This window comes from Anser cygnoides, chromosome Z (assembly GCF_040182565.1).
Source record: "Anser cygnoides isolate HZ-2024a breed goose chromosome Z, Taihu_goose_T2T_genome, whole genome shotgun sequence".
Classification (NCBI taxonomy): Eukaryota; Metazoa; Chordata; class Aves; order Anseriformes; family Anatidae; genus Anser; species Anser cygnoides.
The window spans coordinates 63,290,526-63,312,312 of NC_089912.1; the positions used below are offsets into that span (position 1 = coordinate 63,290,526).

A 21,787-nucleotide genomic window follows, 5' to 3' on the forward strand; every position below is an offset into this window, starting at 1 on the left:
CAAGGAAGGTCACCTTCATTATCTCTGCTTTACAGGCGGGGAAACTGAGGCATGGGCAGAGCGATTTGCTCAAGGTGACCAGGGAGGGCTGGGGCTGGTGCATCCGTGCTGTGGTGACGCAGCCCTCACGCTGCAAACCCAGAGCCACAAATCCAGCAGTGAGGCCACCGCAATGTCCCTGTCCCTTCTCTGGGCTCCCCATTTTCGTCACCCTAATCCTTCCCAGAATCCCTACCCCTGAGAGGCATTTGGGGCCAGGCTGGCCCAGCTGCACCCCAAAACCTGCTGGTGCTACCCCTGCCAGCCTCACTCGCCTTCCCCTCCTGCCCTGCAAAGGCTCATGTCCTGCTGCGAACCCGGGACCATCTGGCCTCCATGCAAGGGCTGTGTTAGGTAACGGGATATATTTTGCCATTTTTTTTTGCTGGCCGATACAGCTCCCCCTTTATTTAGGTCTAAATGGATGCCATCTGGCTAACGAGCCCGTACTCATGTTCCAGATTAAAAGGCAATCCTCCACGCGTTACCGATACGGCGCTGTAGATTAGAGAGGTTTAAACGGTTTTGAAGGTGTAATTTGCTTTTCACACGGTGCTATTCACCTCCTGGCGGGCGGGCTGGCAGCTGGGCCCTTCCCCATCGCCGTCCCCAGCAGCTACCTCCTGCCTCAGGTCCCCTCCATCGGCCCCAGCTGCAAGAGGAGGTGCTGCGTGACAAGCGAGGGTCACTCTGTCTCTTGCACGCCCAGAAATGCTGCTGCAGTTGTATCGGGCCGGGATCTGCACCTTGCACACCCTAAGCACTGACTGCTGCTTGGAAGAGCCTGGGTATGGCCCCATCTCCCGGGATCCTGACCCCGCTGGCTCATCTTCAGGGTGAGCAGGGTCTTGAGCGGGTCACAGCTGCCTCCCTGGATGGAGGCAGCTCCTGGGGTGATGCTGCAGCTGCCAAAGAGATCGCAGCACCAGGGTTTGACATCTTGAGGGAGAAGCTGGGTAGGAGAGGAGGAAACTGCAGCAGTTGTGCAAGGCGAATCGTAGCCTGCAGGCACCTGGGTCTGCTGGCAGCTCTGCTGGAAAGTGCCACAGGCCGTTGAACGACGAAGCGTGTGCCGGCAAAATGCCTCCTTTTGCAATAAGTCCCCCTGTTGCTGAGCTGAAATCTTGCTGCGTGGCATCTCCTTGCGGTCCCCTTGCTCCTGCCCAGCACGGTGCGGCTCCGGGAGCGCTGCCTGCGAGCTCCCCCGGGGCAAACCCTGACTGCTCCTGCCTGTGCTTGCTTCCACAGATGGCTAACCCCGTCCCGTCAGCCTGCTGCGTGGTGCTCGCCGCAGTGGTGGTGGTGTACGCTCAGAGGCACAGCCAGCAGGGTGAGTCTTGTGCCAGCTCTCCCGCCAGGGGGGGTCCCAAAAAAACGCGGGTGCTGCTCCTCTAGCCTCTCTCCTAGCGCGAGTTGGGAATGCTGTCTGCGTTTGCTCAATATTTTTGGATGTCATCATTTTCTTCTCTGTTTGATGTGTGCGTCCCCTCCTGCAGGGTTTGGGCATCCTGCAGCCCACCAGTGCCCACTGGTACCCCTCAGTGTGCCTCATCCCGCCCAGACCCCTGCATGTCCCAGGGCACCTCTGCAGCTTTCCCCATCCCTTTACTCCCCATTTTCTGCACCATCAAGGGAAAGGAGTGTGGGAAGAAATGGCAACCTGGCAGCCCCGATGCCTGTCGCCCGACCCTGTGACCGTCACTGGTGTCCTATCCAGCTCTCACCTACTTGGGGGGGACTTTGTCCTCACTGCTCAGTGGCACCCACCCTCTGTGCCCATCTCTAGCTCGTGCCTCTCCAGCTGAACAGAGGATGTGGGGCTTTAGAGAGACTGAATTTCAGAGTTGCTGGTGGCGTTGGGAGCTGGAGGACCCCATGCAATCTTGGGTCCAGATTGGAGCAGGACAGTTTTGGGGCAGCCAGTTGGGTCCTGCCATGGGGTGTCACCCATGGCAGCCCTGCTAAAGTGGGACAGAATGCCCCCCCCAAAAAAAATATCCCTGTCTTTCCTGTCAGTAAACCTGGCTGCAGTTGCTTTTGTTGGATGAGAGAGGGGAATTTTGCTGATTAGCTCTGATGAAGATGTCTGTAAGTCCATGGGCTTGGTGGGATTGATGAACGCAGCCGGAGCACCCTGCTGAGCTTCTCTAAATCCAGCTGGGTGCCTTTATGCTGCTGGGTGCTGCCAGCCCTGCTTGCCTGGACATGAAGCAGCTGGACGTTGGTGCCACGTCCCTGTTGCATGGGGACAGCCGTGCTCTGGATACAGAGGGAACTTGCTGCGTGGCACTGGGGGAGTGTTCCCAGCTCCTTCCCAGGGTGTCTGCCCGAAGTGTCTGGGTGCTGAGCTGTGTTCAATGCTGCTTGGTCCCGCTGTGCTAGCAGGACCCTTGAAGGAGCCCGTGTCGAGGCTGGTGGCGCATCCCTTGAATGCACTGTGTTATTTCCCTCTGTGCTGCAGGGATGACGGCCCAAACCTGGGGAGATGTACACCAGGTGCAGGTATTTCAGGAATCTGCATAGTGGAAATGTGTTGTCTAGGCAGAAGCAAACGGCTGCTCCCTGCCAGTGCTGGCCATGAGTTTTGCCACTGGCTACAGCGTGCTGGTGCAGAGAGCATGGTCCTGGGTCCTTATGGCAGCAATTCCAGGCAAGCTGATACGATTCCCACCTTCTGCTCCATGATCAGGCAGAGTTCAGGGATTTGGCAGCACATCCTCCCCGTCCCCACACCCCTCCTCCTTCCCTTGCCCGGCTGCATCCGGCAGGGAGGTGTCTGGGGCACCAGCTCGAAACCGGAGCTGCTGAGACCCGATTGCATCAACAGGCACCTGGAGGGAGTGCGTGGAGGGAGGCAGGGCTCTCTCCATCTGCAGGAGCCGGAGAGGCTGCTCTGCACTGGGGGACATGAAAAGGAGACGGGGTCCACAGAGAGAGGGTGAAATATTGGGTATAAGAGCTGGAGGAAGGCTAGCAGGGCAGCTGCAGGGCTGCGCTCAATCTGGCTGTTCCCCAGAGGCACTGTGTTGGAGACCTTATGGGTTTCCTTGTTTCCCCTGCCTAGAGCTCACCCTATGCACTGCTGCAGCCTCCCCTCGTCCCCTGGACTCATCCCCTGCCAGCTGGGCACTCGGGCAGGGGAAGCGGGGTAGGAGGTTGGATTAATCCCACTGATGGCAGGGACTGGCTGGAGTGGGGGGAAGACACTGGCGTAGAGTCCATTTATCATGCTCTTGAGGCACGCTCGACTTTAATAGCTCATGAAGCACTTTAAGAGATGCATTAGCACTGAATACTTGAGCGAGGAGGATGTGACAAGCTGTTAAGTGAGCAGGAGCACGGCGCAGTGAGGCCAGCCACCCGCTCCTGGCTCTCACGTGCACCCTGGTGATTACTGGAGCGTCCTGCAAAGTGCCACATGAATTAATAAAAGCAGCATTGGGTGCGGTACTGGTGAGGTTGTTCATGTGTTAACCCCTCTGCTGCTCATCTTCGGTCCTTCTCCTTGGAGCTGGAGGAGTGAAGGGCACGTTTCAGGATGCAGGAGCCAGGAATGCTCCCCAAACCCCAAAGTTTTCAGGTGGAGGAGGTCAGAGCTGAGAGGATCTGCATGAGCTGCTGTTCCTCCATCCCTCCCTGAGCAGAGCCCAAGGACAATCTTGTGCCGGAGGATGGCTTGATCCTGGTGATGCCCCACACCGTGCTTGCTTTAGGCAGCATCATGCCCTAATCCAATTGCTGCTAAAGCAATCTGTCCACACCGCTGATCCGTCACACTGGGTGGCTCTGGCAGGCTGTCACAGTGCTCAGCTCACTGACCCAGGCCAGCACGGGTGGCTTTGTACAGCCATTGGGATGCTCTTGAATTTAGTAGAGGAAAAAGGGATGCATGGGGTAGACTTGAAAGGGGACAGAAAAAGAGATCAGGCTTTCAGAGGCTAGCTGTTGGAACAGGTTGGCGTGGTGGCACGGTGTGGCCATGTGTCTGATTTACTTCTGCCCAGAGGACAGGGACAGGGAAAGCACAGCAGAGCAAAAAAGCGGTGCTGCCTGCTGCAAGGCGTGTGACAGCAGGGCTGGCAGGGTGCCCTGCAGGGCAGACATCTCCATAGCAGGGCCTGGGCACCCTGAAAGGAAAGAGAAAAGCCCCGGGGCATTGCCAAAACTCTGCATAGGAAGGGTTTACACGTCGGAGATGTGGCAGGCCATAAGGTGTACATGCAGGGGTGATTCCAGCTCTTCCTAGCTGTTGCTGTGGCTGCCCGTGGCTGGGCTCTGCTGTTCCCATCACGCCGGGTGCTGCAGCAGCCCGGGCAGGAGGCAGCTCCCCTTCCCGGGCTCCTGCCACAAGCCAAGCCCCTTCCCCATCTGTCAGCTGCGCTGGAGTTATATCCACGTCTGTCCCAGGCTGAGATTTCTCTGCTTTTAAAAGAGGAGTAATTCTGCTTTATTGATCCTCACCTTGCTGAATTAACTCATGTTTAAACAATAATTATGTTTTCACCCGGGAGAGGAGAGAAAGAGATAAACGTCTCTGGAAATGAATGCGTTTCAGATGCCACATGCCGGGGTTAATTTATCGATGAGCGGAGACGCCGCTATCTCCTCTCTTTCTCACCAGCAACAAGCAATTAGCCCCCATCATTCCTCAACCAAGGAAAAGAAAGAGAGATTTTGTTTCATTACTTTCCCTCCTCTCTCGCTCCCTTCAGCCCCGGCGCTAATCTTTTGCAATCGGTTCTGCTGCAAAGCCTCCCAGGAGCTCCCGTTCGCACGCGCCTCGTTAGAGATGCTGCCCACATTTCAGCTAAGACAAAGTCTGGGCCGGTAAACAGCCTTCGAAACGCACAGCAAAGCCATGCAAATTGGCTTCTCCACGAGAAAACCATCTGTGGGTACCTTCTTTTCGCCCTGTGCCGCATTGTCCAAGCTTTTATGACAGCTGATGGGGATGCGACCAGCTCTCCTCCTATATCAGTCAGCCCATGCAAGTCCCCCAGGCATCAATCTGGCAGGGTTAAACTAGTAGCTTTGCTTCTGGGGGAGTTTCCTGGGTTTTGCCTGCATTTTCTGTGTAGGAGGTGGTTTCTAGTTTTGTGCAGGGACGCGTGGTTTGTTTGTAGACATGCGAGAGGTCTGTGGCAGTCATTCAAATGCTGTGCAGTTAAGGTGCTGGGATTCAGGTGGGTCCCCAGCACAGACACGGTACCACTACAGACCCTCTGGCACCTTGGGTGTGTTTGGGGAGAAAGGAGGGTATATTTTTCTATAGCAGTTTTGCAAAATCGCCTCGCTCTTTGAAATGTCTGTATTTCAGTATAGATGGGATGGGAGAGAAGAAAGCGTGGGATGATTTTTCCTTGCCTTTTTTCCCCCTGTTTCACAGCTGGAGTTATTTCTATTTTTGCACATGGCTGAATTTTCAAAGATGGGTTGTGATCCTCTTCCCTCTTCCATCCCTTGCTGCTTTTCTCACGTCCGGTTTTACCATCTATTGCTAGTGCCCGCTCAGTAGGTTAGGCTATCTTAGGATCCTTCCGTACCCCCTAGGAGAAAAATCAGAGCTTTGCTCCCACTGATCACTTCACAAACAGGGTTTGCAAAGCCTGGGGCATCCGACCACTTTCTCTGCTTGATTTTGTCCCATTATTCCCCATTATAAAAATTTGAAGTAGAAGTATAGTTACAGTGTGTAATTCCTGGGGATGTCCTGCACCAGTGCCTGGAGCCTGGCGGGTTGTTTGGGAGAGGCATCCTTCATGCTTTCCTTGTTTTTGGACTCTGCTCTGCAAAGGGACAGACGGTGCTGTGCTTTTCCCCTTTGCTTTTCCCTGGAGGAGCTGGTGTTTGTTTCAGCCCAGAACAGGCTTCATGGGTGCTGGAGCCATGCTCAGAGCTGGTCCCAGTGACTGACAGCCCTGAGGCATCTGCTCTGCATTGTTCATCTTATATATAACTATTTTTTAGAACTCTTTTATCAAAGCAAGTGGCTGCATCAGTGAGGTGCATCACTACGCTAGGTCCAAGAAGCTCAGTACAAGAGAGTGATGCCCTGCACCATCCCAGCCTGCAGTTCCCAGAGGTTAGGGATTGTCCTGGAGCTTTTCTCACCTCTTTGCTCTTCCAAAGACCCCATATACAAGGCTGGGAGGGAGTAGTGTGTGTGTCCATGCCAGAGGCCAGACTAGAGCATCTACCTGCCTTGATGAGAGCTGCAGAACTGGCTCCAACAGTGAGTGTGTCCCATGGGACCTAAGCTGCACTCCCTCTCCCCTGAATTTGGGAAGCCTCAGCATCCAGCCTTTGAACCTCCTCATGCTTTTCTCTGCTAGATTTCAGAGTACTGAAATTTACCCCCAGACAAGTACTTAAAGACACCAGCCAGGTCATGTTTTATCTTCCAGTGGTTGGGCTTACAGTGAGCATCCTCTTACAGGAAACCAATTCTTGTTTTTTCCCCATTGCCCAAATCAGTCTTCCCTGAACTGTTTTGTGTTCGTAGCCATCCTTTGTCTCTCTTCTCTTCTCTTCTCTTCTCTTCTCTTCTCTTCTCTTCTCTTCTCTTCTCTTCTCTTCTCTTCTCTTCTCTTCTCTTCTCTTCTCTTCTCTTCTCTTCTCTTCTCTTCTCTTCTCTTCTCTTCTCTTCTCTTCTCTTCTCTTCTCTTCTCTTCTCTTCTCTTCTCTTCTCTTCTCTTCTCTTCTCTTCTCTTCTCTTCTCTTCTCTTCTCTTCTCTTCTCTTCTCTTCTCTTCTCTTCTCTTCTCTTCTCTCTCTTCTCTTCTCTTCTCTTCTCTTCTCTTCTCTTCTCTTCTCTTCTCTTCTCTTCTCTTCTCTTCTCTTCTCTTCTCTTCTCTCTCTCTTCTCTTCTCTTCTCTTCTCTTCTCTTCTCTTCTCTTCTCTTCTCTTCTCTTCTCTTCTCTTCTCTTCCCACACTATTGGCCTGCCATTCAGTCATGCATTAAGTGACATGACTAACATCTGTCATGTGTTGTTTGCTTTTCTGTGTTTTTCCCCAGGGTGAGATGTGTGTGCAACGGAGTGTTTTGGAATTTCTGTAATTGCCTGTACACAGCCGCTCGCTGTTCACGCTGGGGAAGGCAAGGTCGGGAGGACAGCACGTGTGTGCCGAGCAGGAGGCTGCTGATGGTGCGTGCTTCCCACCGAGAGAGCTCTGCCTCCTCGTTACATAGCGCTTTCCTACCTCGTGGCATCTCCATGCGTCTCGGGCCAAGTTTTGCTCTGCCACTTCATCTCTAGATGGCACCTGCAAGGCCATTCTGGAGTTGTCCTCTTGGAGACACAGACCTAATTGTGACAGGGGCTGCAGGAGATGGACTTCTCCTTTCCGTGATATATATCAGCCTTTGTTTTTTTGGCAAACTTTGCCAGCACCAGTTTTATGCTGCCTGCAAGGTAATTGATAAGGCGAGTGATTAGCAACGGGCCAAGAGCAGATCCCTGCAGGGCCACGCTGGAACACCCTCCTGCAATGATGATACCACATTAAGGATTAATTCCCCATTAGCAATTACATGTTTTTAATCCTTCCTGTTACAATTCTGGATGCTCTCATTATCCAGCTGGCTGAAGCACCAGCCTTGATCCAAACTGTGGCCCTGCTCAGCGCACGAGCTGGTTGCAGAACATTTCTGGTTGTGAAGCACAGTTTGGTGCAGCCTCTACCTGCCCCTGCATCCCCCACTCTCTGCAAGCTATCCTGAAGCCAAAAGGTTGCTCACATTGGCTTCATGGAGAGCTCAGAAAGCCAGAATAGAGGCACAGTGCTGGATCAATAAAAGGACACGTCTTGGCGTTGGAAGGATGTTATCAGGGTTTGCTCGGTGTAAAGGCACGGGTCTTAGCTCAGCCTGTCCTCAGGCTAAACGAGTGTCGGTTCGTGGTGGTATTTTTGTGGTATTCGGATTTTCTGTACCTGGTAGACCTTGGTCCCAGGGCGTACTATGAGGAGGTGCTTCTGCCTTGGAACTGCTTCCTCCCCGCTGCAAGGGTAAAAGTGCAAACAGCAGGGCGATGGGGGAGAGCATTGCCAGAGGTAGGGGACCCTGGTGGGTGACAGCCTGGCTCAGTGAGGACGCGCTACCCCTCATACAAAGGTTCCGACACCAACTATGTATGTGCAGCCATCAGGATTGGAGCACTACCGCAAGGCAGAGCCTTCTTAAATCACTCTGCAGGCTGCCATTCAAAGGCAGGCATCTGCTCTGTATGGCTTTGTCTCGTTGCTGTTCCTCCCCCGGGGCTAAGCTGGCCCAGGCTCAGGGCTGGCATCATCCTGGTGGGGTTGCTGCATCTGCTGGGGGCTGTTCGGCTAGCCCACCACGTGCTGGATGGAGGTACGAGCTAGCTGCAACTCATGTCAGGTGGTCCTGGTGTCCCTGGTATGCCTTTACAAGGAAACCCCTTCCTCTGCATCCCTAGGTATCCATTACTGTGACAGTTTTCCCATTGCACCCCGTCTTTCCTGCTAAGCCCACAGCTGCGGGGAAGCAGCAGGGACATCTCACCCCCAGCTGAGCTGACACCCCAGCTGCAACCCATTAAACACTGCTGCATGCCATTAGGGTGTTAAGGAGCCCATAAAGGTCTGGGGCCCCACTGCCACTGCCCTGATCTTTCCCCGCTATCTTTTAGCCCTGCTGTGAATAAGAGGCTGTCTGATAAGAGGAAGCCCAGCCGCAAACTCCCTCCCTTCTTCTCCAGCTGCACCCCCATTTCCTTCCTCTCCTTCTCTCTGTCCCAGAGCACCTGGCTACTTTTGCAGCACAAAATGCATCTCCTGAAAGGTTCTCTGTCTGAAAAGGGAAAGAAAACAGCAAAAATAGCCCCAGCTCCTGGAACATCCTTCTATTACTGGACATCTCTCTGAGCTCCAGTAGACTTCCTGCCCAGACGCGGAGTGAATTATGGCCAAGCTCTCGGAGGCTGACCTTGTGGTCAGCCAGGGCACGGGCTTGCTAATAAATGTGGTCAGCCCCTACCGCAGACAGCCTATTTTTAGTGCCTGTGTTTCCTTGCCCGCTGCCTCGCAGCCCTGCCTGGTGGCCCTGCAGATCCCAAGCTGGCTGCCCCGGGAGCATGGCCCATGTTGTAGGGTAGCCCTGCTGGGAACAAGAGCCTCTGGAAAATCCAGGGGGTTGGTTTCTATGTGATGGCTGCTAATTTTGCACTGCGGGAGCTTGTGTGCACAGAGAGGTTGTGTGCGCTGTGGGAGGTTGTGTGCACAGAGGTTTCTGCTGGGATGTGCTGTGGGAGCATGGCTCTGCTCTGTGTCTGTTGGACCAGGAGCAGTGGGCTCGCTGCTCCTGTCCAGGGGATGCGCTTGGAAATAGCTATAGGTCTGTGCAAGATGGATGTCCTGTTGTGCAAAGTGTTGTTCGATTCATAAGGAGGCATGCTCTTAAAGCAGAGAAAGGGGAGAGAGGAAAAGGACAGGAGGAAAATAGAGGGCACTTAAAAGAGAGGGAGCACATCTTGGAGCCTCAAGGCATTGAAGATCTGCTCTTGGGAGTGACTGTGATTATCAAAGTTGTGAGACGTGCAAAAGAAGTGAACCAAGAGGCTACCTGTGTTTGCTATACAAGTCTGTCTGGAGGCACTTGCACTGAGTGTATCCCTTTCTGGAGATGGAAGGAGGTTTTGGAAATGGAACTGATGGAGATGAGGTTCTGGAGCAAAGCAAGCATCTGTCCGTGGGCCTATGTGACAGCTGGGAAGGAAATATTAAAAAATATGCTTTGCTAACAAAAATATGAACCCCTCTGTCAGCTGGTGTATTGAAGTGGATCACAAAGCTGTAGATTTTTTTTTTTTTAAGTGTGGATTTGTCAGGTTTTGGACAAGTAAATCTGCAGTCCCTCAGAACTGGTGAAGATAGTTGACATCTGTGATGAGAAGAAAATGCTGAGAGGATTGCAGTCTGCCAGGGCTCATTAGTTCTGCCAGTGGCAAGGAAAACCGTCTCTCAGTAACCTCTTAGACTTCATTAAACATATCAACAAGCGCTGGAAAGGGAGGGCTGGGGTTTGCAGTCCAGCCAGGTCCCCAGAGGAGCTCTGGCGCGTTGAGGCCAGGCCAAAGCCCCGGGGGTTCCTGCTGGTGTGGGAGTTCACCCCCAGCTGCCAGGGCCCTTTGGAAAGCATGACAAGCCATATGGGACACCGAGGGATTGCCCACAAGGTGACTTGTGGTGGGCTGGGGGCTGTTCTTTGCTCCTTCCATGAGCCCTGGCTGCTGAGGAAGGGCTGCGGCCTGTCTTGGCGAGGGAGGAAGCAATCCTTGTCCATGGGTTACGCCTGTTGTTTTCTAGGCCTGTTACATTTCAAAGGCTGCCAGGAATGGAAGATCTCATAAAGCTGTGACAGTTGGAGTGGAAACCAAGCGCTTCAGGGGCTTGGCTTGACTTAGCCTCCAAAAGCTTGGAAAGGTCTCGCCTTGGAAGTCACACGCGGCCGTCCCAGGGAGCCAGCACCTCAAGTTGCCAAAGCGACCCGGTCCTGTCAGCTGAGGGACACAAATCCGACTGGACTTGGGCTGGAGGTGCCACTTGGTTTGTCTGCTTTGAAGGGCTTCCAGTGCCTGAAGTTGTGGTTTGTGCCCTGGGACTGCAAAGCCCACCTTGTGTTGGGCTGGAGGAGCAAAGTGCTCCTGAAGGAGCCCAGGGCTGTAGCAGAGGGGGCTGCATTGGTGACAAAGCAAAGCCCAAAAACACAGGAGCACAGCCCCAGCAAGACACTGAGACCAAGCATCTTCATCTCTGCTTTCTGAGGAGAAGATTTTGCTAGGGTAGGAGCAGAGCAAAGGAAGCATGAAGCGTGCTCAGGAGAGCAGATGTTGGGACATGAAGTGTACCACTAGCAGAAGAATCAACTTGCAAGATGTGCAGTCTGTCCCGTGGATGAAAAGAACATCTTTCAGGATAAGCAGTGTTGGGCAGCACTAAATGGAGTGGATCCATGCAGAGAAGCCAATATAATTGTGGCATATTAAAAGGAAAAGGAGGAGAAGAGGAAGGATTGAGCTGGGTCTGTGGCAGGCTTGTTACAGAGGGGAAAAGCAATGCGTGTCACCTTGTAATGAGTGCTGCAGCTAGGCCAATCAGGTGGAGAAGTGAAGTGAAACCGCAAAGCAATCGACAGTGATGGAGGCAGGAGGGGTTACAGCGGTATTAGTCCGGCGTATGGACCATTGATCTCTTGGCGTAGGATTTGCTGAAAGATTGTTGTTTAGGCTCAGCTGCCACTGGGTGCTAATTGAAGCTAAGGTAGTCTGGAGGCTGATTGCACCTCCTTCCTTTGCTCAGGGGCATGTGTTGGGGAGGCTGGTGTTGGGGAGGGGGCTTTGTGCATGTGGCTTGCAGTGGGGGGATGAAAACACCTTCGTTTCCGTTCAGCTGACAAGGGGAAGGGGCTAAAACTTCTCCTAGCACATCTGCATACTTTGATGTGTAGGGACAGTACCTGACCACAACCCCAGGCAGGATGCATCCACCATGGTGCAAAACTCCCCGTGGATGGGACAGAGCCATGTGCTGCCCTTTGTCCCAGGTTCAGCACACTGTGGCATGTCCTTCCTAGCTTTTTTAGTTTGCAAAGCCTGAAGCATTTCCCCCAGTGCAGATTTCTGTTAGAAGAGCCCAGCTGGATGGCTTAAACCTGCTTAATTATCAATTCTGGAGTGTTACAAAGCAGCCAGGGGTCTGCAGAGCCCAAGCTGAAAAACATTGACCTGCAAAGCTGGAAGCATGGAGGACTTCTGCCAGCAAAGAGCTGTGTGCTTTGTAGGCTGGGCTGCATGAGCTAAAGCAGAGCTGTATATTGTAGCACATCATCCTTGGCCCCCGCTGAATTTGTGAAGGTATAATGAGGTCTGCATGTGTGTGCATGTGTTTCTGATGTCCGGGTGCTGGGCAAGGAGTGTGCACTGCTGGGTAACACAGCTTTGCTGGCGGAGAGCTGGTTGGGAAAGGATGCTTTGCTACGCTGAAGTGTGATTCTGCTCTGCAGAGAGGCAGGAACATGACGCTGCAGGCAGCAGTGGCCAGTGCAAGCCTGCATCGTGCACAGGGGTCTGCTGTGGGGGCCGTTCTGGTACCCCCCATGCCCAAGTGATTCAGTCCAAGTGAATGTCTCCAACCAGACGGGTGAGCTGTACTCTCCATCCGTGTTCGTGCACGAGCCTGCTCCCAGGGGCACAGTAAGCTGAGCCCGGAGCACTCCCGAGGGGAGCCTCCAGCCGGAGCCATGAACTCCAGACTCCTTAGGATGAGTCACGGAGAGCCTCTGGCTCCAGCCAAGCCACAAACCCCAGCGGGTCGGACTCTGCCGTGCCGGTGCCTGGACTGCACTGCGGTTGTTCCAGCTGAGAGCACGCTGCGCAAGGGAGAAACTGAGGCACGCAGCATTGAGGGCATTGATTCCAGACGTTAATCTAACCCTCTCGCTGTGATTTCCCGTGGGAAGCCTCCATGCCTGGCCATCAGCGGGAGCCTGGAGGCCTGCCACAACCTGTGCCAGCTGCTGGGACAATGGGGGAGGCTTGGGGCACAGCAGGAAAACCCAATGGTGTTGCTCAGGAGTGGAGAGGTGCCGCTGAGCTTGGCAGGATGCCTGCTGTTTGGAGGGGGTGGAGGTGCATGGTGAGGCACGATGCGCCTGGCAGGCGATCACACGCAAGCTCCTGTGCTCAGCAGACTAGAAAATTAGCTTTACCATCGTGGTGGAAAGCACAGGGGGATCGGCCTGTGTGCCTGTCTCCATTTTCCTTTGGTGAGGGTCCCTGCTGCATGGTGTGGTGGAAGAGCTCAGGAACTTGGGTCCCCACTGGTGCCTCCCAGATCTTAGAGCATCACACGAGCCCCTTGGCAGGGGGAGGAAGGCCCAGAAGCAGCCACAGGCTTGCTTGCTGTAGTAACCCACCATTCCATTCCCACTGGTGCTGCCTCTGGAAGTCCATTCACCTTCCTAGGATTTTCCTATGGCACAGCTATCTCCAGGGCTTTGCCCCTGTGGAGCCTCCCCAGCTTTTCCCAGTAACACCCATCCCTCTCCATTACAGAGTACAGCCCTTTGTTTGGTCAGGGAAAGGATGTGCTACCCCTTGCTGGCAGAGATGCTTGGACCCATCGTGAGCATCCTCCACTTGGTCTTAGATGGGGAAAATTGCTCTGCCAGCTCTTGCGGAGAGCATCTAGGGACATCTGCAGGCTGACTTAGTGCCCTTCCCATCGTGTCAATGCTGCTTTGCAGAGGTGTAGCTGGGGCACGTCAGGCCTGCCCTGCATAGGCTGCTCCTCCGTCTCTCAGCCCTAAGAGCAGAGGGACATGTCTGTCTGTCCCTTCTGGCTTGCAAAGCAAATTTCTGTTGTTTTCCACCCAAATCTCTTGCTTTGCCAGAGAGTGAGCCGTGAATATTCAAGGAACAGCACTGAACTCAGTGTGACCATGGTTGGCAGGTTCTGGCCCTTAATTAATTAGCATTGATTGGACTTCACTTCCAACAGCGGAGGAGGGAGCTGCGGCTCAGGGAAGCAGCAAAGTGTTGCAATACAATCACCGCGGCCATTTTCGTGCTGCCAGTCGGTGCTTTTCAGAAGTTGCATTGCTGCTGCGATGGCAGCAAGGGAGACAGAAAGGGAGCTCCTGGGAGAACAGAGATACCATGGGACTTTGACAGCTGGTGCTTCAAAATGAACATTTGTTTATACATAGACGCAGGGTTGGGTTGTTATCTTTTTTTTTTTTTGTATTTTTTCTGGTTTATTGCATTGGCTTAGCTTGATTTAGACTTTGTGAAGGTGCTGCTCATGTCCCATGTGTGGCAGCAGGGCCAGCGTTAAATCCATCAGCCCATCAGGAGATTCACTTGTCACAGCAGGGGTCCTCCTCTGCTCCCAGTTCCCCCAGTCTGAGCACAGCAGTGACCCCCAGGCAGCCAGGAAGTGCTATGTAGGATGTGCCTTGTCCCCCAAGAAATTTGGGGGATGTTGGGCATTGGATCAATCACTTGATAAGGGAGGTGTTCCCAATCTCATCAAGACAGCCAGAGGTCAGCCTCTCTCCCTCTTGGTGAACCTGTCCTCCCTGAGAAGTTGTCCATCTCACTGCATGGTCTGGGCACGTCTTGTCCACTGAGCCGTGCGAGTCCGTGCACTTCTGTAGCCATTTTGTATTTCTTTCTCTGTGTTTTTGCAATTACATTCTTGGCAGCCCCAGAGAGACAGCTGTGGGTGTCTTTCTATTGATCCATGAGTAGGACTTTGCGATGTAAACCCAGGAGGAGAACTTCAGGATTTAAGTGGCGGATTTAATCCCGTTACAGTGTTTACCCTGCCCTAAATCATAGCTTCAGAGTGAAGACCCCATAGTGAGAAACACCAAGAGCAGAAGCACACGTGGCAGCACTTTTAATGTGTTGTGTGGTGCTTCATGTTGTAGACCCAGCAGTAAGCTCCTGCCCTGAGCTTTGAGGAATGGTCTGGATGAAGTTCCTCTGTCCCTTGGAAAATATATTTAGGCAGGTGGAGCTGGGCAGCCCATCAGCTGTGAGTGGTGAGAGCTGGATCCTGGCTGGGTTGCAGCAATGAGGGCTGGTAGCCTTTGCATGGGTCGGGTGGAAACAGAGGGGCTCGGTGGGAGTGCATGCAGACCTGTTCCCAGGTAGATATTGGGTCCTTGCAAACATCACCTCCCTTTAATTCGTGCTGTGACCAGGACCTGCAGCTCCCAAGCATTTCTATGCACAACCCATTGCTGGGGTTCCCAGTGGGTTTATGTGCTGGGGACCTCTGGGTGCCAGTAAGCTTTGTGCTGCCCGGCACACATGCACAGCTGGCAGTGCAGCGGTGGCCAAGTCAAACAATGTGAGTGTAGCAGCAGGGATCAGTGGATGCAGGCTGTTTGTTAGGTGATTTAATTGTGTTTTCCTTCCTCTGGTGAGTTTGGACCATTTTTCTTAACTTGCTTAGCCCAGAGGAGTTTTTTTATATAATCAGTATTTATGGGAGGCTTTTTGCTTTGCTATTTCAGAGGGAATCACCGGTGTACGCCATAGTAGTGGATTGTAGGGCTGAGTGCAGGACGTGTTGGCGTCCCGGGGGTCCAAGATGGGTAAAGCAACACCAGCCCAAACGTGAGCTGTGCTTCGGATGTTCCCGTGGTGTTGACGTGCCAGGTGCCATCAGATCACAGGGGAGGAGGAAATTCAGAGCGTGGCTCTACTTGCACGCACTTGGGCCAGTCATTTCATCTCCGTTCGGGACTCGGGTTCCCGTCTGTAAGACGCTGCTCTCATTTGTCTCCTCTCCTTGAGCTGTCAGCTCATTAAGGCACCAGCCGCCTCTCGCTGCCTGCCTGTCCCAGGGGGTCTGCAGGCAGCGCAGCAGCCTGAGCGGTGAGGAGGAGCCCCCCGCACCCTGCCGGCGCATCTCCCTCGGGAGGTCTGCCTGCTGCCGGGGAAGGACCTCGGGGGAGCCTTTTTTCCGTTGGAAAATGAAGTGCCGTCAACGTCCAAAGTTTCACTAAATTGTATTTCTCTGGCAGGGGAAAAAGAGGAACGGGAAGAGGGGAAGGGCTGCGGTATGTCTTTTTGGTGTTTTTCTGAAATGGTGTTTGACTCTTCACTTTGAATTGACAACTCTGCATCCTCCAAAAAACTGGGTTGTAAAGCCTTTTGTACAACACGGCAGTTTAAGACACACGAAACCCTTTGGTTTCCTTCAGAAAGAATCAAGCCCTTTTTTTTTTTTCTTTTTTTTTTTTTTTTAGGGAAAAGAAAAGAAAACTTTGGAGATTTTTTTTTCCAGAGTTGAGGCTTTTGCTCCAACAGGTCCCGAGCTGCATCTCTGCCTTATCCTGAGCCTTCCTGCATCATTCCTGAAACCTGGAACTGAGGGATGCTGTGAGGACTGAGGGACTGAGCCTGGTGGAGCCTTTGAGCATCCCTCCGGCCCCACCGCCCTGTGTGGGCTGCAGCCAGCCCATGCTCTCCCACCACCGGGAGACATAGCCTATTTTTGCTTTGCTTTAGAAAATAAACATGCATAGAGCCTGATGCTGCTGCGAACGGCCGGCGAGGGGTGTGACCAGCGGAGTTGAAAAGATTGTTTCCTATTCATGGCCTCCAGCATGAGGTAGGGAAAAAGCCATTTTCTGCCTGTGCGTGCATAGATTTGCATTGATCGGAGGCAGAGTTTCTGCCTCCCCGTGCCCTTTGGATCTGCTTTTGGACTTTCTCAGATCCTCCCTTCTCATGGAAGTGGCTGCTGCAAGCCTGTGCCCCATGGACACACGCAGGCTCCTGCCCTGGGCTCTCCTGCGACTGCCACTCATTGCTTCCTCCTCCCTCCTCTTCCTTCCTCCTGACAGGCAGCCTCCCACAGCCGACTCATTTCAGAGATGTTTCTTCACTGCTCGAGCCAAGATTTTTCTCTCCCCCATCACGCTTAGCTTCCCCCTCCCACTTCCGAACTATTTTTTTATTTTCAGCAATAAATAATTTCAGCGTGCTGAAGAAGCAGGAGAGCAAAGTCAGCGTTAGGCTACAACGAAATGCTCCATTTGTTCTGGGAGTCTTTCTCCCCCTAGAAAGCTTTCCCTAGTGTTTAATTTTAAGGCATGTCATTATTATTATTTGTTCTCCTACTTTCCAGAAGAGATTCCCATATTTTTTCAGCTTGTCTGGAGATTTCCACATGCACACAAACTTTTCCTTTGGCTTTTCTTCCCTGCTTGCTTTCTTTTTGCCGGGGTTAAAAGCCCCAAGTCAGCAAGGTACTTAAACACATGCTGAAAGTTAAGAGCTCGCCTAAGTGCTTTGCTGACTTGGAGCCAAAGATATTTTCTCGAGCCCTTTAAATGCTTCAGAACCTGAATTCAAAACATTTTGCAGAAATTCCAGAATTCAAGGATCTTGTGCTAATAATAGTTGCAATTCAGTAGCGCCTTCAGATAACTGCAGCTCTCTTCCTCCTAGACATCGTGAGCTTCTGTATACTTTTACTTGCAAAAAAATGTTTCTCTAAAATCTTCTACCACTTCAAACCCAAGGAGCTCTCCAGAGAGCCGGGCACGTTCATTTGTTTCACTCAATGAACGCTCTGGCATTTTAGCTTTTGTTTTGCAACAAGACACTTGGAGACTCCAAGCGTTGAAATATAGGGGGGAAAAAAAAGGGCAATTAGTTCAAATCATGTTGAATGAACGTCTGCTCCTGAACTAATATTTGCTCATCATCCCAAACACAGAAGGAAAAAACAAACAAACAATCAAAACACCCCACCACCACCAAGAAAAAAAGCCCAGCAACCACCAAGCTGAGGGCTGTGCGAAGCAGCAGCAGCGGTAATTGAAGGTTAGGAGAAGCTCTCAAAGGCAAGCTGAGCTCCCTGAAAGCAGCCCTGCTCTTCCCTTCGGAGAGATTAGTCAAAGGCATTGTAATAAAAGCTGTATGGAGAGGGAATAGCGGTGGGTAGATGAGCAGGAAAGGCTCTGCAGGGAAGGAGGTGTTTCCAGAAATGGAGAGGCGACCAGCATGAAATAGAAATTACAGCTCGGCTCTTTGGGGCTCTGCACGATGAATGCGGGGTCTCTGCCACCAGTCAGCTGCTGAGGCTGCTTGGAAATAGTTGCTTAATGGGGAGCATTTTTTAAAAGGTTTTTTAAAAATATTCCAGACACTGGTGCTTAGGGGCAGCAACACGTGAGCGGGGCCAGGCAGGAGCTCACATTTCTCCGAGGGACTGCATGTACCCTCCTCTTGAAAGCAGCTGGTGCTGCTGCTAGGAATGGGAAACCAACATGAAAAGTCCCTGCTTAGTCGTAACCTAATCTTTCCAGGGGTAGCGTGATAACTCTGCGTGAGCTTCTTCATTGTGTTTTGCAATCATATGTGTGCACATCTGCACGAGTTGGCTTGCAGAGCCTCTGGCTGCCCCACAGCACCAGGCGCTTGCGATCTCCTCTTGCCTCATGCGATATGAAGGCGTGCATCTCACCTTCACCTCTCTGGGGGCAGCAGGGCCCTTTCCAGCATGCCGTGGAGGTGACCTGTGGCCATTTTTCAACGTGGGAGGGCTGCACCCAGAAGATGCTCCTCGTGACTGCTGGGATGCAGCTCCACAGCTCAGCGTGCGCTGCTCATCGCTCCCTGGCTTGGCTTTGCTTTAGGGTCTTTCAGAGTGAAAGGCATGAAATGCAAATGTAATATCTTGTTATTACACTGGCAAATCCTGAGGCCTTGGCTTAATTGTTAATACAGCCCCTGATGGGCAGAGTAGATTGTTGCTTTATTATTAATATTGCTTTGAAATCAGCTATGCTACGGGAGTACAAGTGTTGCTCAGAGATGTGAGAGATGGTGACTGAGTCAAAAAAAAAAAAAAAAAAAAAGGAAAAGACTTGCAAAAATGCCTCGCTTCTTATTGCCATCTATTCTTCCCCATGTGCACCGGTATCTCAGCTCCTCTGTTATCCCACGGCCAAGAACACAAGGGGAAGTCTTGGTGCTGGGGCAGGGTAAAGGAATTCTTCTCTTGGGTAGAAACAAGTCCTGGGGTCTCTCCTCCAGTGGGTGTCTTGATGTAGGAAGAAGTGCTGCTGTTCCTCCTGGGGGTTCCCAGGGGCATCACAGGGAAATTATCCTTTCCAAGGTAGGTCCCATTTCACTGCCTGCACCCCAGCTGCTGGCAGGGACAGCTGAGCTCTGCTGTGCTGGGGGACATGTCATGACAGCGGGGTGACAAACCAGGGGATGGCCACAGAGTCCCCCCAGCATCTCGGTGCTGCAGATCGCATCCCTGCTTTGATTCCTGAATCGAGCCTGCGTGCTGTGCTGCCTTTGAGTCCTGGCCCCGAGCGCAGGCTGTGCCCTGCGCCTTGTCCCTGCGGGGCCTAAGCCGTGAGGAGGAGGCTTAGCCTCCCGTACCTGCAGTTGAGGAAGCGGAGGAGTTTTTCCAGCTCAGGCCACAGAAGTTCACGTGTTAAGTTGCAGCGGTCCCAGCTTCAAGCCCAGCTGCTGCTGATCCACCCAGGGGTACGAGCGTTGCATCAGTCAGCGACAAGCCACTGGCCTACAGCAGGCAAAGCCCACGCCAACAGACAGACAGAAAGAGCCTGAGGGGCTGAATTTTAGAGCTATTAAATGATTAAATGCAAAAAAATAAAAAATAAAAAAATGTTAATTTAACATCGCGGTTGTGATTTTACACACCCGAGAGCCTGGAAATTGAGAGCTCTGCTTCTCACACAGGGATCGTAACTTGGCACTGCGCAGATTGTACAGTATGTAAAATTAGACCGGAGAAATAGTAAATACGCTGCAGGGACCAATACTGTCTTGGCAGAAGGAGGATGGACTGAGTGGGACCCAACAGGTCTTTTATGCCTCTGACTTCCATAATTCTGTGCTAATAATAACAAAATCTTGCCCGATGCCTGATGCTACCCCACAGCCCTGAGCGGGGCGATGCGGGAGCAGGGCTGTGCTGCTGTGCTTGGAGGGAGGTTGTTGTTTGAGGGTGGTGAGCACTGGCCAGAAGTGATGGGGAGGAAGGCAGCTCATGGTGCAGGGCTCCTGACGTCTCTATCTGCCTCTGCCCCCTCCCCACGCCCGGTAGATGCAGGCGTCTCGGCGCTGTTGCGGAACCACAATGGGCTTTTCTTGTGTTTACGGCTGTGATTTGGGCACCTAATTCCGAATCTTATTGATTTCCTCCTAAATGGTGCTGAAAAGCCTGATCTAAGCACTCTTTTGTGGCCTAAGTTATTTGTCCTGTCGGCATGAAAAAGCAGGAGCAGAAAACAAGCCCGTAATTCACCCGCAGTCACCTGGCAGCGAAGGGCGAGTGTGGCTTGGAGGATATCAGTGGGATTTTTCCACCATGTGCTTGCTCTGGTTACTGCCATTCATCTCCCTCTGGCCCTTGAACACCTTCCTTTCCTTGCCATCCACCCCATGTGTTGGGGCAGCTGCGGTGTAGATACAGGGGGCTGGAGGAGTTGCTGCTTCGCCAGGTGACTGCTCTAACTCAGGACAAGTCATCTCAGGGGGCACAGCTTTGCAAGAAAGCCAAATCTGCAAGGTCAAGTCCAGCCTTAGGATGAAAATGGAGTCACAGCTCAGCCTGTCTGAGCAAGGAGGGTGTTTGGAATCCTAGGGAATGGGCATTTTTGGACCAGAAAAGCTAAGACATCCAAGGGAAGCTCTTACCACGACCTTCTGCAGGAAAACAGATGAGTGCATGAGCTCAGGTCCCTTCCTGGGATGAGAGACCAAAGTCTCCTAGGAGAAAACAAAACAAAGCAAAACAAAACAAAGCAAAGCAAAACAAAACAAAACAAAACAAAACAACAAGGTCACCAGCTCAACAGCATCCAGGCTTCCCATCCCTGCTCCAGGGCATATGGGCTCAGCAGGACAGAAGAGCAGGAGCAGCAGCAGCTCATCTTCTGGTCCTGTGCGTGGCAACACAAGACCATCGGTGCCAGAGAGGTGCAATCATTGCAGACGGGTACACGAGCCTTGGCAGTCTTGGCAGAGCTCAGTCCCAGGCTTGCTGGTCCCTTGTGGCCAGGAACAAGTTGGTGTTGGGACAGCATGCTGCTGTACAGCCCCTGCTGCTTCCAGTGTGAGCTGGGCATGGTGGCAGGTGGGGACACGAGTTGGCCCTGGTAGAGAGCCCTCCTGCAAGAGGCAGTGCCTGTGGCATGCTCTGGGCTGGTGTGGTCAGGCAGGTCGGGAGATGCTGCTTCCCAGCAAAACCAGTCTCTGGTCTCCGTCCTGCTGTTTCCAGCTGGGCTTGGTGCTGGGTTTTCTCCCTGGCAAGGTGCTTGCTGCCCGGCTGGGTTGTGGGGCGAGCAGGCTCCTGCCACCGCAGAGCAGTAGTGGGATGTTGTGCTGGGTGTGCAGCTGGAGGAGAGCTCCCCTGAGGGCCAGATGGCTGTGCCACCCCTCATGGAAGGACATTTTGTGGTCACGTCCAGGCCGAGGGAAGAGGCTCGCCTGTCCCCGGAGCTGGCCAGGAGCCGACCATGGTGGAGAGGGAAAGTGCATCCTCTGCAGTGCCCCTGAAGCAAACTGAGATCTGCTTCCAGGCTATCGTGGAGTGATTGAGTACAAGTCCTTTAGCACCCATCTGTTATCTCTTAATTAAAGTTTCTTGCTAATTATTTTTTCTTGTCAAGAAAGCAAAGCTGCTGACTCCAGGGATTTACCAAAGTAGAGCAAACAAACGTGGGCTCCGCTTGCTGCAATTCTTCATTAATGGACAAAATTAACTTGGAACGGTCCATATCTTTGGCTACATCGATGACACTTAATTATGCCTGTTTCCTTACAAAGATGTATTTAGTTTTAAATCACTTGTGGAAGAACTGCCTCCTTAAGCATGAAATTCCTTCTTCTGGAAGGGAAGGTTTCTGCTGGCAATGAAAGCTGTGCAAGAGACCAAGGAGCACTGGAGAGAATGGATGTGAGGAGATCAAGGATGGGGTGCACTTCAGGAAGATGGTGTAGGGAACCCCTTTCCAGTGCTAGAGGCTGTTTCATCTCAAGAAGGGCAACCCCCAGGACCACAAAGCTACAGCTGGGAGCAGAGCCACCAGCACCCCTTGAGCAGCGTCAGTGATGCCCAAGCTGGCCAGCATGGGTGCTGGAGCACGAGAGAAGCTACAGGGTTGTGCTACTTCCCCAGGAGACCCACATCCAAAGGCCAGAGAAGGTCAGAACATCTCGCT

At 52.7% G+C, this 21,787-nt stretch overlaps 1 protein-coding gene across 2 annotated transcripts in view; it reads left to right on the forward strand.

The window, feature by feature from the left end:
* Nucleotides 1-21,787, forward strand: part of CNTFR (ciliary neurotrophic factor receptor) — a 178,071-nt gene that overhangs the window by 99,738 nt on the left and 56,546 nt on the right. For both annotated transcript variants that reach the window (XM_066988073.1, XM_048048546.2), the window contains one exon: nucleotides 1,288-1,369. In XM_066988073.1, the coding sequence (XP_066844174.1) occupies nucleotides 1,288-1,369 (82 nt within the window). The remainder of the gene's footprint in view (nucleotides 1-1,287; nucleotides 1,370-21,787) is intronic.